The following is a 17205-nucleotide window of genomic DNA, read 5'->3' on the forward strand; positions in this document are numbered from 1 at the left end:
TATTTTAAGTACAAGTGAAGAGGAAAACAATGGATGGTTAGAGATTGTTAAATTATTTACTGGAGAGCAAATTCCCTGAAAAAAGACGAGAGAAGAGAAGCAGAATTGCAGGTCAGCAGTGTCAAGACATTCTGCATTGCTTGTCTTTATCATCATGCAGAATCTTTTTATTAAGGCAGTGCAGAAAGAATAGATTTATGGACTGAAGGTACAATGTTTCATATGTCCATATCCATCTAGATTGACAGTTCCTACCAACATGAATTTCCCAGGAGAGACAGTGTTACTGGTGTCAGTGGATGGCATCATTTACTTCAGTGTTCCATTATTAAATTGATAACAAGATAATTCCTCTGCTTCTCAGAGACATGACAGGTTTTACAATTGTTAACTTTCTTATTGCATGGGATTTGATGTTCTAGGTAGTTTTTAATAAGAAGCTTATTTTTATTTCAGTTCTGCAACAAATCAAAATTTACAAGAATGTACAGAAAAAGAGAAACCAGGCTGAGTGTACAAGGCATCAAAATCAGGCTGGTTTCCAGAGGGTTATTTTTATAGCAGCAAATTTTTGTGCTCCCGTTGTTTTTCAGTACTGCACATTTCAGTGTATTTGTGCAGTACAGAATGTTTGCTGTGCTTGTACTCTTGTCTTTTACAGTGGGTGTTAAAAGTGTTCTGTACATTGGTAATTCTGGCTCTATTTATTTGAGGGGGACCATTTCATCTGCCAGTGACCATTTTGAAAAGCAAAGGGTGGCCACAGGTGGCACTGAATAGCACAAAGCTTCCATGAACTTTGCTGGCTCAGTGTGGCACAGCTGGGACTCATCCTGACCCTGATGCTGTGTAAGAGGCAGGGTTAGAGAGGAAGGCTATTGGTGTGAGTCTCATGAAGAGGAACATCTCAAGTGGAACAACCCAAAAATCCTGTGTTGCTGTTGTTATTCCCTCACTTCTAGCTCTTTGCTGCTGAGACTGCATCTTCAGAATGTTGTGAGGGCAGTCTGGCCTGTGGCCCGTATGTTTGACTGACACATGTGAGGAAAGATGAGAAATCCATCTGCAGCAGGTGTTTCTTCCATGTAGATATTTACAAGGTTATTTACGGTGACATTGAATTAGTGAAGGAGTTCCCTATAAACTGTTCTTGTGTTCTCCCCAAGTACCTGATGGACTGTGTGCTCTTGTGGCAGCTCTTGGGCAGGACCTTCAGGAGAGGTTCTGATGCGTTGGCTTGTTGGGACGTGCGGGTCAGAACTGAGTGTAGTTCATTCTGACAGGTGGGGGATTTAATGCTGTGAAACAGCAGGAATTGCAGTGATGCAGCTGCCAAGAAATTCTCCTCTCCTTGTAGGTTTGTGTAGCTGTAGGTGCCTTTTCTGCTGGTGAGTGCTGAACTGAATATCTTACTTTTGCCATTGCTCTAGAAAGATTGTATCATCACTGCCAAGCTCCATCTTACTAAACGCTTCTTGAAGAATTCTGATTTAAAATGTTTGAGTTTGTTCAGAATACACAGGTCACATGGTGGTTATACTGTGTTGTTTTAGAAGAAAAAACGTGTCTTGAAAAGAAGTTTGAGGTCTTTCCATCTGACCCAAACACAAATACCTTTTGAAGTTTAGTTTAATCAGCAGTAATTCTATGGGTATTGAAATCTGGTTCTTAATAAAGTCTCCAAGCTCTGCACCTCTTCTTTACACACCAGTTTTCGTGCTCCTCATCTCTGCTTCCCAAACAAATAGCTGTTAAAAAACCCAATCCTTCAGCCTTCTTGAAAGCTCCTCTTGATTTTACAGCTTTCAGGAGAGCGGTCTTTAAAGATGATGCTAGGAATCTTTCTACTTCTGCAAGGGCGGTACACTTAAGAAATAAAATATTGTGGATTTTTGTCAGTGTTTGAGAAACCAGAGAGGGATGCAGGTTGTGGCCAGCAGGAGTGTCTAAACAGAGCGTCTATGGACATGATGCAGAGCTGCCCTCAAGTCTGGTGCAGCAATAAGAAGGGACAGGCAGGGAAGAGTAAGCAGAAATTATGGTGGCTGGATTTCCTGAAGTGGAGGGAGAATATGCACAGGCCTGGAAGAGTAGGTTCAGAACAGATACAGACTCTGGCTAGTGTGAGATGACCAAAACAAATACAATTATCATGGGTATGAGGGTAGAGGGTTGTGATTTCATTCTGTATGTTGAGAATTTTTCTTAAATTTGCAGGAATTTACAGTGTTCACATTTAAATCCAGACTGCTGAGACTTTTTTTCAGATTCTTTGAATGTACTGAAGCTCCCTTACTCTCCCTGCAGAGCAGTACAGGACAAATGGTAATTGTCAATGTAGAGTTTTACTGCTCTCTGCCTTTAAATAGATGTGACCCAAACTAGACCCAGGTGTTTGGGTTTTTTCCTCCTTCTTTTTGTTTGGCAACCTCTTGCAGTGAATTCCATGTGTTAGGAAAAGAAAGATCACTTGAAAACATAACACAGTGGCAAACCTCATCCTTATTGTTTCTTTTCATTCTATTGCATTCATGAGACATCCACATAGAGATAATGGATGAGAAAAAAAACATTCACAAGGGAAATAGATTCTAGTTTAAGCTTCCAGGGGATTATTATAAACAGGGAGAAAAATATTTTAAGGATTATGAGAAGTACCTTGTCAGTGTTCTTTTAAGTAGAACAACTGCTAATGCATTAGTCACAGAATTGTGTGAAATGTAGCTTTTTATTGCTTTAGCTACAGTATATTCATCTTATAATGGTGTCCTAACTGGTAAATTACATACCCTCCCTTTTCCACCTCCCTTCCCTCCAACAAAAACCAAGTTTTTATGCGGACCTTTTTTGTTCCCTGAATGATCAGGAAAATGCTGAACACAGAACAGTGTGTGATGTTGCAATCATGCATTTGTCCTTTTATAGGCATTTGGAGAAACTGTCTGTCACGTTGTGTGGTGCTGGGGCAAGAAGCCCTTTTCTGGTGACATCTGTCACGCTGTCACAGTGATGCTCAGGGAGGGACAGAGTCCACAGGGCTGCTGCTCTCCCGGGCATGGGGCGGGGCAGCAGCATCTCCCACAACAGGCAAAATAGCAGTTTGGATGGAGGAGAAGAGGGAACAGCATATACCAGCTATGATTTTGATCTGGAATAAGGAATGGGCCAGGGGTCCCACTGTGCTTCAATCATGCACAGTTTGCAGGCAGCCCACACTCGAGCTATGACAAAGCTGCAATTTAGTCAACCCTCATTTACCACTTACTACACTTCAGCAGCAGCATCATTGTAAGATCTGTCAGGAGTCTACTTTTGTAAGCTGGGAAGCGTGGTGCAGCCTCACACTTGTGGCTCAAACCACTGTAATTAAGCTCATGTCAGGTTGCCACTGAAAATTTCAGGAATCAAAAGGAAGGATGTGCTCTCCACAGATGCTCCTGGGCTGGGCCATGTGCTGGACTTTCATGAGACAACAACTGTTTGGGGCCCTTAAATGTAGAGGGTTCGTAATGTGGTACATATTGTAGGCACTGAAAAAATGAGTGAGAAGAGACTAAGAAGCTGAAATGTGATATATTTTTTCATTTATTACTTTCCAATAAAACCCTTGCCTTTTATCACTTGTAATTCTTACTTTGTTCTTGCTATTCTCTTTTAGGTAGTAGGAAATAATACTCTATATTTTCTTTATAAATTTCCATGTGTGATTTTAGTAGATCCAAACCTCAGGCATCACAGATTAGTTCCCCTAAATGTTCACAGATGACAGTGATTATTTTTTTTTCATGGGAACTGATTCCAAATGAAAAGACTGTAAAGGTGCTTTGGGGAAGAACAGTCACTTGAGAAAGGACAGTTTTGTTAGCACAGAGTGCTGGGAGATATTCTTCCACCCAGGAAATAAGTTTATTTTCAAGTTATAAGAGAACACTGGGGGGGAAAAAACCAATAAAATCCCTACTATTTTTAAATTTTTGTTATTCCCTCTGAGATCCTGTATTTTCCTGTGAACAGTCATGGCAAAAATTGTAATTTTTGTTTCCAGTTATTTTTGGTTTTGTAAACCACTGCTTCTGTCAAAAAAGTATGGGCTTAATTTTAAATATGAATCCTAAAACTAATCAAAATTTAATAAACATGTTGTCTTAATTAACAACTCTTTGAAACATCACAGATCATGTTCTCCCTCTTTTGTACACTCCCAGCAGAATTTTCAAATTTCATTAGTAACACTTGATGTAACCTAACTCAACTACTTAAGAATCTAGTCAGCTGCCCTTGTTGTCCTACAACTTTCCCCACAGAAAAATTTGGTTTGTTTTAAAGCTCAATTGTGCAGATTTCTGATATACTTTGGATTGTGACTGTAACTGTGAAAATCCTTATCATGTTGTCAGTGACTGAGCTGCTGGGTTGTTTTTTAGCTTTAGTTAGTTTATAAAAAGCATGAATTTGACAAGATACAGTTTCTAGATAAATTCCAGTTGCTTTAATTTTTTCTCATGTATAATTTCTTAGGCAGATTTGTCACAATTTTTTCTTTTAAAAATTAAAGTCCTTTAAAAGAGATTTCTCTTTATTTCCACAGCCCTCAATTTATCCTGAATATTCAATTAGGACACCAAGCAGATTTTGTTTTATTAACATTTGACCTATACAGCCATATAAGTTTCTTCCCAGTTTAAAAAAAGTTATGATATAGGAGAGAGACTGGTTTCCCCTGTCAGAGGGGAATAAAAGCATGGGCAGTAATGATTGTGTGTGCTAAATGAAGAGCTTGGTCTTATATTTATGCCAGAGGTGAGCACAAATGGGCACCTGCAGGCAAGGCAGGCACTGCATCAAGCACTTCCCTTCTCAGCAGACTCCCATCCTGCAAACAGCAGCCAGAAGGGTGGGTGGGCAGTCTGCAGGTAGGTGGGCTCATTGTAGAGAATCATCAGAGCAAAACAATGGGAATAATGATGATGATATGTGGTATTGTCCTTTTAAATTAATAGAATGTAACATCACCAATTTTGCCTGCCTTACTTTTCAAAGTGTGTTTCCCTCCCTTCTGAACCTCCTCCTTCTTATGGAGACAATTTCCAAGTTTCCAGCAATTGTGTGTGTTGGACAATTTTTCTACACCATGATTTTCAGTATTTGAAATGAATGAGTCATTAACCCTCAGTATTATGGGAAAGTTCAAGAGAAGTGTTAAAATGAGGGGGTGAAAGATTTAAGCCCACCCTAGATATTAATGAGACAGTAGAACTTGTTTGGAAAACAAAGAGATTAAAATCAAATGTCACACTATCTGTCAATCAAAGTTTTATGTGAAAGTTCCATGTAAGAGGGCCAAATAAACAAGACCGTGGCCAGATGCTTTATGTTCTCCTCTCCTAGAGTTTCCTTGAACACAGACTGAGCTGGTAGATTTCTGTTAAGTTCTATGATATACATAGCTGCTGCAATGTAATTTTCTTTTGCATTTTTTCTTCCAAACATCCTTCTAAGAAGTCCTTCATGCAGGAGTTCCTGGGCTGATTTCTCTGCTGATCTTACTTCAAATGTATTGACTTCAGAATTTCAATCTTTGGGTCCAGAACACATGATTTTATTTTAGTCTTAAATAGAAACTAGCACTGTCACTTGAACTGGGAATTGACCCAAAGGAGTAGTTAACTTTGATTTAACAGTAAATAGCACTGTATGCAACTGGTAAGTTGTGTATCTAGGTGCCCCCCACACACCCCAGAGAATCCTATGAGAACTTTACCTAAAAACATGAGCCTCAACAGATATTTTAAAAGGAGCAGCAGCTAGAGGCAGAACCTGGACTTGAAAGGTGCTCAGTGTAATGAGAAGAGAAGGCAAGTACACAGAACTTGGGGCCAGTCAGTGAATGGGAAATAAAATGTGCCTCATGGGATAACAAAGGCTGGAGGTCCCCTGGGCCATTCTCCCAGTCCTGCAGATTTTCCCCACATTCTGAAAGTCTCCTCCCAGTTGCCTCTGGGACACAAAATAGTTCTGGCTGTCTGTCACTGTCCTAAAGTTACATAGTAAGAGACTCTAGAGTCTGGATTTGATATCCTGGGTTCCTGAAGTCAGCTGGAATATTGTGTTCATACACTGCCACATTAGAATGTAAACTCATGCACTGATGTCTTACCTAGCTCTAAACAGTCAAAATGCTTCTGTCATTTGTATTAATAGTAAATAACAACTTCATTCCTCAGACCTCAGGAAGAAGTGTCTGAGTTTCCTTGGGGCCTCTGTGTGTAGGAGCTTCTCACTGTGTCACACAACAAAGAGAATGCACATGGATAGACCACCTTTAAGAACCAGGGATATAATAGATGAGTTTGTTCACTGTTTCTTGTCCCCAGTGAAGTCTGCAGCTGTATTTCACTCTCTAGCTCCTGGCAGACAGATGGTAGTTCCCATATGCAGGCTATGCAGTTCATGTCTAGAGTCACAGAAAGGCACAGTATTACAATAATGTATATATGCTCTTTCCAGGTTCTGATTGCCAGCATCATGTGCAGCTATAACAGGGAGGACTGGACTGAACTTTCAAAAATGGCTGAGGTAATGGTTTCCTAAATGTGTTTCCATGTTTGTTTGTTTTTAAATTCACCTTTAAAACAAGACCTGCAGTAATGAATTTCTTGAAAGAAATAGATTGAAAGGGAAAAATGAGAATTTAAAACATGTCCATTATAATTTGTTTATTCTGTGCTTTCATTAAAATGATGGAAATGTAAATTTAAAGGAAATCTGTTCTATAAAAATGGTCCCTTGGATTTTTAAACAGTACCTGGAAAGCCTTTAGTCTTTGAATCTATATACTTTTTATTTGCATTTTAAGCAAACTGTATATTATGACAGATGCCCTGATAAAATTTAATTCTACCTTTGAGAGCCTAACTTGATCTTACCTTGCCTAGAGGCACACTAGTTTGACAGCACCAGAAGAAATTTTGAATATAAAACTCTTGAATATTTAAAGTATAAAGGGCTCATTTAATGCTATTCTAGTTTTAATACAGACTTTCAAAAATGATAGCTGAGAAAGTCAGCATATATAATAGCAGTCAGCAGGCTTTCTATAATATAAATCCAATCTTACAGAAATGCAAACAGACTATGCACCTGAAATTTCTATTCAATTTGAGAAAAAAACTATTTGATAACGTGTACCTGTGTCTATAGAGAGCAGTATAAGAAATACTTATCAGGACTGCACTAATTTCATTCAGAAAGGTGTCTGTATCTGAATGGAAAGCAAAGTTGTTTTGTTTAAATTAAAGTGCATTTTCCATGTAAAGTATCCAGAGGAAATGAAAAATATTCAGAAATTTAAGCAAAGAAAAAAAATTATCTTCCTGTTGTTGCAAGCATTAGCTCAGATTTAAATGTTTAAATTATAAACATTTTATATAATGCTTTTATATATGTATGGATAGAGGTGTGGATATTTTGAATTTGTGTTTTCATGTGGCAGAATGTTTGGATATCACTGTTGCTTTTTTCAGTGTCCTAAGCCCTCCTGTGGTTATGTGGGATGACACTTTTTGATTTTCTTTGAACATTTTAAACCTATGAGGACTTTGGGGACCTAGGGAAATGAAATTAAACATTATCAGTAGTTATCTTGGTGATCTTCAACACTATTTCAATTTATACCTGTATTTACCTAATTGACCATGAAATCATATTTTGGATTCTATGCTTGACAGAAGCACTGTCGCTTTTAAACCGATTAAGACAGAATGGCTTTATTGTGCCATTTGCTCCTGTTTTTTAATCTGGTGATACTGCTGTCCAACTTTAAGATGCATATTTCCAATCCTTGCTTGTATTTATGCTACCCCTTTAGAAAAACGTTGTTCTTTAAATGCAGTCAATGATGTGTAACCTCTGTGATAGAACATTCAGTTGTTGGTGTCTGCCCCGTGGAGAGCAGCACTAGTGTGGGGCGCCTGGAATGCGCAGCTGAAGAGCAGGGATGTTTGATCTCACACATGGGATCCTACCTAGCAAGTAATAGATGTGGCTCTCACAAGAGCAGAAGCCCCAGAAGGTAGCACAGTGTCTCAGCAGGAGGACGACCTATTCATCCAAAAGGTCAGCTTGTCAAGGAGGCCGACAGCGCCGGCATGGCCAGGCTCGCGGGGCAGGGAGGGTTCCTGGGAGTGATGGATGGCTTCTCCCAGCTCAGGCACTTTGGGAGCTGCTGAACCATGGCCACACAGCAGGCAAAGTTACTCCAGTTCAGTAAGCAAAAAGAAAATGCAGATGCAAAACAAAAGCCTAGTTAGAGCCACTGGAAGGCAGCAGGAGAGATGTTCATGTCAGGCCAGAGCAGTTCAGAAAGGAAGAAGAGCATGTCTGTGTGCTGCCCTCGGACAGCTCGGCTCCTTCCCCTTTTAATTGTACCTAATAGAGGGCAGTGAACGGGAGTTAGCATGAATAATATGTTTGTTTAGACTTCTTTTCATAAATCTCTTGTTCTTCAGAAACAAATTTATTTAATGACGAAAGCTGTGGCACAGTACAGGCGCCTGCAGAAAATTTGGAGGCTGAATCCATTAAAGCAAAAAGGAAGAATTTATTACTGAGTTACAGTTCTTCAGAGCACAGCAACACCTGTGTAATGCTGCCTGCCAAAGCTCTTAGTGCTGCTCTTAGGCCCTGTAATTACATTTAATTTTTTAACATTTTCCAGACCCAACTCTTTATTCTGCTCATATCTTTTTACTTTGTTTTTTACTCTAATTCCTTAAAAATCTTTGAAAACCACATCAGTTTTTGAAGTTTTTATCCCTAATGATCAATGTGCTTCTTTTCTATGGTATCATAACCATATCTTTTTCTCTTAAAAAAGAAAAATAAGTTCAATGCCTGAAGAAATCTATTTAACATGAACAGTAAATACCACAGGAAAAGGTACATTACTTGAAATTAATTTTTCATTTTTTGTCCTTTCACATGTTTCATAGGTTGCTGGTGCTGATGCGCTGGAGCTGAATTTATCATGTCCTCATGGTATGGGGGAGCGAGGCATGGGACTGGCCTGTGGGCAGGTAGGACTGTAACCACAATCTCTTTAATGTCTCTCCAGCAATCCTGCACTGGCACATTGATAGTTACACCTCAGGGGGCAAGCAGCAGGTTACCAGCTTGAGATTTTTAGGTTGAATATGTTTAAATATTTAGTGATGAGAGGAGGAAAAATAAAAGAAGCCGATAATGTACAAAATGCTTGGTTTTCTTGGGAACAAAAATGCATTATGTATTTGACAAGGAATATGATGAAAACAAATAATTTCAAAAAAGCACTTAGACAGAATTTGTTGATTTCCATCTCAGTGCCCTGTAGACGTCTTTTAAGTCATGAGCTAGTAATTACTGCATATATCAGTAATGATTTTGAAGGACATGAGGTATACATACATTTCATTTCACAGTTTTTAACATATGAAGCTAACTATTTCAGGATCACAGAAGAGGCCATGCACATTCTGGTAGTACCATGTACAGTTAACACCTCTTATAAGAGCCTATAGGTTTGTTGGTTTATATTGCTGAGATTACAATTATCCCTGCATGTTTCTGCCATGTAGAAACCTGTTGCAGAATTTATCAGTACATCCCATGACTTCAGTTAGGAGAATGTGTGTTGTTTTGCCCATGAAAGGAAATTATACACATGCAAACCCTAATTATCACACTAATATCCTTTTGAAGTTTGTAGATTTTTTGCATGTTTTGGTCATGGTTTGAAATTCGGTTTTGACCTGTTTTTGATTTGTTTTTGATTGAAAAATGCCCAAATATGGTGAATTGGAAGCCTCTGAAAAATCTTGGTTTACAGTCTACCAGGAGAGATTTTCTAGAGTTTGTCTGTCAAAGTTTCCAAATTATGAAGCCTGTTTGATTTCCCGTTTTAATGCATTTTAGGGTCGGGGAGAAGAAGAGGAGAAAGGGGATGGAGAGTAGGAACATGATTATATACCCTGAAACTGACATATTGTTATTCACCTGGCCGCTTTGTAGAGGGCTCATAAACATCTCCGTTCATCCTCACTTCCTCAGTTACAGGCAAAACTTCTAAGAACTGAGGTGTAGTTGGATAACTAAACCATTCACCTGCTAAAACTAGGGAGGCAACAGGAGCTGTAATCAGTGCAACACTTCAAGTGGACACACTTCAAGGATAGCTTTATCCTAGCAATAATGTCAGGCACAGTGCCCTGGGCATTTTATTGTTTTTTGTGAATAAAATTATGTCAATCTGGTCCATGCTGTTGATTATTATTTTTAATGAAAGTAATCTGGATGCTTTTTATGGCCAGTGGTCGTTTACTGAAGTTATGATTAAAAATTGAAGAGAATCATGAAAGCTCTCCAGGATAACACTAGCAAAACACCAGTGGTTATTTTTTTTTTTTCACTGAATTGCATTCAACAATAAATTTCTATTTTAGCCATCTTTCTAAGTTTTTGAAGAAATTCTCTCCTTTTGGTCTGCAGAGCATAACTCAGTAGTTTGGCATGTCCCTGCCTGGGAAGGCAGGACACTGTGGAAGGTGCAGTCTGGTCAGGGAGAGCCCTGGAGGCTCCACATGGAAACTGAAACAGGCTCCTTTCAGGCATGGGCTTCTTTATTTTTTTAGGTATATGTTATTTCCAGCTTTCAGTGGTTGGAGTAATGTATGCATGTGAAGTTGCTTAGATGTGTAGTCAGTAGGGAGCTGTCTGGCTACATGGGTTTTTACATATCTTTCAGCTATTGTAAAATCAGAGAAGCAAATGCAAAATCTGAGCACTCAGGGCTATCGTGTGGATTTGTGACTCTCCATGGAGGAGATCAGATCCATAAAGAAATAAGATTACTTTACATATACATATATGTTTTTATAATAATAAAATTTCCATCTTCCCCATACAATATGGATAGTCTTTGGAATTTTTAACATACACTACTCTTGCTTAAACATTTTCCTGTGGTTTTTTTAACTGTCTTATCAAAATGAGAGCTCAGAAAAGAATCATCTTCTTTAGATGAATAAATGAATAAAACAAGTGCCATGTTTAGAGAGCCAGATCCTGATGTTCTTCCTCAAAGTTGGCTAAAATTAAATTATAGTGATTTTAAATGTAGATTATCGAAGCAAAGGGTGGGGATAAACAGGATTAAATAATGATATGATGAAACAAGATTTATCAGTAGCCCTTCAGGGGGCTTCCACATATGGCATCAGAAGATACAGAAGTGCTAGATAGTATTTTGGTATTTTAGCATTTTTTATTTTTTTTTCCCAGAGCTGAAATCAAATAGGTCATACCTGGGTGGTGTGGGGAAGACAGGGCTCAGACATGCTCTGGGAAAAAAACACCACTCAGTATCTGGAAGTTAGGGCAGGAGACTTTGAGAGGCAGAGCAGCTTTCCTGCTTGTACAGTGAAGCAGGTTTTCTTAAATCTTTTTGATAACATAATCCATGTCTTCATAGGAATTTTTTTCAAGGATTAGGTCTCTTTCATGCCTAAGCACATTAAATCCTCAGGAAACTACAGAAATTGCTGAGAAGAAGAATAATGGCAGAAAAATGTGTATTTTACTATTTATAATGTCTAACATGTTCTGCCTTTTTGTTGTTGTTTAAAATAAAAAAAAGGAAAGGAAAGGTTAATTACACTGTCTGCTTTTTCTTCTCATTCCAATTCCTATGGTGTGCCTACAGGGTAAGTGTAGAAATCTGGGAACATCAGATTTGTTTTTTCTCTATCCTGTTCTGTTATCTAGTCTCAAACGCTTTCACTGTTTTATATCAACTGCAAATTAAAAAAGATCCCGATATATCCAAATTATATATATAAAAATTGGTACTAAGTATGGCTGTTTGTTTTATACTGAATTACAGTTCTCAGCTTTTATTTGATTTTAATTCCAAGTCATTAGTGCAGACACTCTGGCGCCCAAACAGTGTAGCTAGCCAGAGGGTAATATTAAGAGGCATCTGTATTGCTGCCAATAAGTTACTTAAAGCTGGTTCTGTATAAAGTGTCAATTATATTTACTAATGCTGATTAATGATAATAAAGTTAAGGTTTGTATTCTTTTGTAACAATCTGCAATTGTATAAAAGTGGATATAATTAAAAATTGTGATAGAATTTGTCATTAAGTTTACCAGCACTAATGCACAGATTTTCTTTGAGTCAGATAACCTATGTGTACAAAACATTTAACAGTAAACGTAAAGACAACATTGTGAAGAGCAGATTAATAAAAAATGACAGCATCAGTTTCCCACTACAGTTCATTGCTGTAGTAATTTTAGCATAAAGTTATGAAAATAATAGACTCACATATCAACATCTAACTTGTGGTGTTGTATTTGTGGTGCACTTTCTGTCCTTCTCTGGAAACCACGCAAAGATGTTCTAATTTTTTTTTTCTTACTTATCCTTCTAAAAAGTGGCATTAACTATTCTGAATTATTAATGTCATGTGATACCAACAAATTTAGGTGTTTGCCTTTTTGGTTTTGGTCTAAAGTCTCTCCAGCTGCTCTGCCAAGAATGAATAAATAGTTAAATTGAGTCAGTAATCTGGGTTTATTTTTGCATTCCTGCTACGATGAAACCCCAGGTCTGAGAGCTGTAATGTGCATCTCCCAAGAAACATTAGATCAAGATTGATTAGGACAAATGACACCCAAAGCCTTCAAAATTATCTCTGAGTCTCCTTGGACTAGTGGGCAGTGAAAAACAACAGCGGGAAGGAAGGAGCAGCCTACAGCTTCCTGAGAGGATGTGACAAAGATGCTGCAAGAGTAGCTACAAAGAGGGGAAGATTATTCTCTGTCATGTCAGATGATACAGCAAGGGACAAATTGTGGGCTGAATGTTTCAAATTGGGCATTAGGAAAAGAATTCCCCAACAAGGTGATGCAGATCAGGAGTATGTTTTCTGGTGGAGCTGTGTACTCTCCATCTCTGGAGTTTTCAAGGCTCAGGCAGGCAAAGGCAGCCTCACTGGTGGTGGTTAGTTCCACTCCTAGTGGGACCTTCCAGTACCTCCTGGACTCCATTCAGGTAACAATTTCTGTGGGTTCACCCTGTTCAATTCCTAACCAAAGGCACTAACATTTCCAGGAATAGGAAATGAGTACTGGATGAAAGGAAGCACAATGACTTGGGTGTTCACTTGGAGTGAGATAATCAGTATGAATAAGGTCTCAAGTCAAAAGCAGCTAATCTCATATTCAAAGATCTCAGCCTTTGCTATAAGCAAATATTGTAAAAGTTAATAGCATCCTGGCATATAACTATTTCTCATTAATTAGTCATACTTTCTAACCTCCAAAATATAAAAAATCTTTGCCTATCTCAGCATTTAAGCTCTAGGTTTGGGGAATTCTTTGATTTTATTTTTTTTTTTTTAGTTTATATTGAAGAAGGAATGTATATGTCTCTTGTGAGCACTGAAATACAGATTCTGGTGGTTTAACTATTCAGATCATATGTAAAATGAACTTGCTTTGTGGTTATTTTCTTACCTTTATTTTCATTTTACTTCAATTGTACTTGCTACAGTCTCTGCTGCTGGCTGTGCTTATGTTTATTGCCTGCAATTAGGAGGCAGGTTTCATAAAAGCCTACATTGCCTCATTCAGAAGACGACAAATCTGTCAAAAACAAAAAGAAAAAAAAACCCCAAAGCCCTGGTTACTCTGCGAAGATGAGAGCTGACTGCATGGCACAATTAGATTTGCTCTGCTGTACCTTGGAAATGGGAAAGATGAGGCTGCTTTTTAATTGAAGTGCACAGCATAGCATGCTAATTTGCTGTTGCTCTGCCAGCAAGGAGCTTGAAGTATTTTAAATAAATGATGCCCCAAACAGAATTTGATTATATCTGTGTTCATGTGACATTCTACTATCAGCCTACAATAATATGCTGGTTAAGTATAATTCATTGAGTCCTGCAGGCAGTATTAGTTCTTGCTCTTCTGTATCAGTTATTGCAACAAATTAGTGTGAGGTACAGCAGGGTGGTGCTGCACTGGGCTATAGCAGCAGTGTGGACATTGTCACCCAAAATCCAGTGTAAACCAGCATGAGTGAGGTTCGTGTTGGTGTTTGTGGTGGAGTTTCAGGATGTGTGCATCTTGTTGTTCTCCTGCATTGGCCAATTTCATCCATTTTGGCTGGTTCTTCAGAACATAGCTGAGCTCAGTGTCTTTGTGTCTGCCGCTGCCCTCTCTTGCTTTGGGGCATGTCTTGCCCAAATGACCTCTTTCAGTCATATTTCTCAGAGTCCAGACTGTCTCAAAGGCACTGTAAGTTCCATAAAACTGGGTGGCTTGGGAGAGGAGGGGGAGTGCCTGCTGCCCAAGCAAATGGATATGAAGAGGAGCCTCGATAGTTCAGCTCAGGAAAAAGCTCAGCAGAGGCAAGAAATTCAGTTCCTGAGAAACAAGGATTCCTTGGTTGAGGCAGTGATGCTGTTAATCTCTGTGTGCAGGGATGTGCTGCACTGGGCATTGTTTTGCTGGGAGGGAATCTGGAATGTGCAGGGAGAAGGGATGTTGCTGATTGTCTGCTTCAACTCCTGTGAATGTAGACCTAAGCACACTTTTCCACGGGTCAGGAGATGTGTTTTGTGAAATTATGTTCATGGTCCCACACTGATCGTGGTCCAAGATCTTCCTTTATGATAATTTGGTCTTGTTGTTTAACCTCTTTGAATTAAACTTCTGGTTTTCAGTTTTCTCTGTTGTCAGATGTCTTTTTCTTTTCTTTTTCTATTCCTTCGTTCTTAAGAACTGTCCTCATACACTAAACTCTTTTGCTGAGCTGCTTTCAAAGTAAAAATTGATTCATGAGCTATTTCACTGGAAATCTGAGCAGGAAAACTTGCTGGCTTTATGGTCACTCCTGGATAGGTGACATCATTCACCTTCCTCCACTACCTGAGAGTTAATTTCTTTTCTGTTATCATTGCAGGATTCAGGTGTAATTAAACATTGGGATTTAAATGGATTTCTTGCATGCATCCTTTATGTCCTCATAATATTCTATATTTTAAAAGGAGACAATACTTAATAATGAGGTACAGCAGTTAATTGGTGTTTTGTCTAAAGAATTCTGCTTTTTATACACACAAGGAAAAATCTATTGAAATGCAAAGTTTAATAAATTCATCATCAGAACTCTATTCTGTAATTTCATATTGTGGTTCAACAACATTTAATCCACTCTTATTGCTTTGAAGGATTTCTAATTGAATTACTCAAAAGACGAAATGGAAAACAAAAAGGGATTATAAATTCAGCAGTAATGTTAACAGCACTACCAACTTGCTGAAAGTTTTTAATGACATACTATGGCTGTTAATAAGGTTTTAGACACTGTTTATGTGTGATGACTTATATGTATGTAAGGAAGGAATTCTCTACAAAATATACTTCCTTAGCAAATGTAAAAGTGATTCTGTTTCCTTGAAAATCATAAAGACATGAAAGCAATTTGGGTTTACACTTATTTTCAGTCTTACTATGATGGAAGCATTTCTGCTGCAATTCACGTTATGGGTGACATATGTCAACAGAGAAGGTTAATTTGGTCACAATATCAGTGACCTGGCACTGTTTGGCGGTTTTAATGGCACTTTAGTAGCCTAACAGCAATGAAGTGTATAGTGAGTACTTCCCCTAAAGGAGAAACCTTTTTTTTTAAAAAAAAACCAAACCAAATACTAATCTGTACTTGTTCTTGAAATTGTATTTTAATGCTCTGAGAAGTTTTCAGAAGGGGGAAGTGTAGAAAACTTGATCAAATGCCCAGGCCCTTTGGATTGCCTCTGGATATGTGATTACATGATAAGGCATTGCAGTTTTTTGTAACCATGGTATTTGGTAAACAGGATTTACTGGAAACAAAGTGATCACCAACAAATAACTGCAGGTAAAATAAAATACTTTAAGATTGTTTATCTTGGTCCACATTCATATTTTTTTTCTTTTTATGGTTTCAGTTTTATGCCAGTGTTTGATAAAGTTAATTAGCAACATATTAACTAGTCTCTTAACTGCCTACACGAGTGTTTTCAGGATTAGACTCTTATTTCTTTGAATTTTTCCTCAGTTCCTAGGAAAGTTAGTTTTTTTGTGAAGCTTGCTCTTTACAGTAGGCCAAATCTGAATACATGCCCTCTTGATGACCATCTTAAAACTGAGTGGCAAATTCTTCTCAGAGCATAGGTTTTAAATTCCCTAGTTTTGTGTTTCAAAGGTTTATGCTTTCCTCAGTTATTTAGTGTTTTCTGCTTTATTATTATAGGAAAGGACAGAGCTTGCTTACCTGACCACAAGAGAACGCTATTTGTGGCTGCAGCCTTCACATATTCGAGTTCTGTGCTTCCCTTTAGAATATTTCGCATATGACGTAAACCTAATCAAACCCTCATGCCTTCTAGCAGGTGACCTCTGCATGAACTAAAGAGCTGAAATATTATTTAATCATGCTGCATTCCACTTTTTACAGTGCTATGAGAAGCATTAGTTTGGCTGGAAAGAAACAAGCAATACAAGATATTTTGTTCTGTCAGGGTTAAGAAGGCATTTTTATTAGTCAACACTTTACATACACCAACACTGTTAAATAAATCTTTCCAGTCAGTGTGTCTGAGAAGTTTACTAAAGGTAATTGTGCGGCTTCACATTTTCTGCTTGGAATATTTAAGTCCAGTTGATAATGGAACAAATAATCTGGTAATCTGGACTACCAAATTTGTGCATCACCTTTCAGGCCAACTATTAGTGATTTTTATTCTGAAAACCAAAGAAAATCATCTGACTTAAATGTCTTTAATATTGAATTAAAAGCAATAGCTGTAAATACTCATCGCTAAAGTTTTAACAGACCTCACAATGAAACAAAAGGACAGTTTTCCATATCATTTAAGACAACTATAAACAAATATAAAATGTCCTACAGTTAATTTTTAGAAAGTTTTCTAACAGAGGTGTTTCTTCTGGTTGCTTAGAATAAGGTTTTTAAATTAAAAATAAGTTAAACAAAACCCAAACATTTAGAATAAGGAAAAACATTATGGCTCAACCACCTACACAGAGAGAGGAATCAGTTTTTGAAATAAATTCAGTTGTTTCCCTCTTTGTGCTGGGGAGAAAACAAAAATCTAT

General features: G+C 38.0%; 1 protein-coding gene across 1 annotated transcript in view; it reads left to right on the top strand.

Annotated features, from left to right (window-relative positions):
• Positions 1-17205, top strand: part of DPYD (dihydropyrimidine dehydrogenase) — a 344164-nt gene that overhangs the window by 227938 nt on the left and 99021 nt on the right. The window contains exons 15-16 of the mRNA XM_015635812.1: positions 6508-6576; positions 8991-9074. Coding sequence (XP_015491298.1) covers positions 6508-6576; positions 8991-9074 — 153 coding nt within the window. The remainder of the gene's footprint in view (positions 1-6507; positions 6577-8990; positions 9075-17205) is intronic.

The sequence above is a fragment of the Parus major genome, chromosome 8, assembly GCF_001522545.3.
Source record: "Parus major isolate Abel chromosome 8, Parus_major1.1, whole genome shotgun sequence".
NCBI lineage: Eukaryota > Metazoa > Chordata > Aves > Passeriformes > Paridae > Parus > Parus major.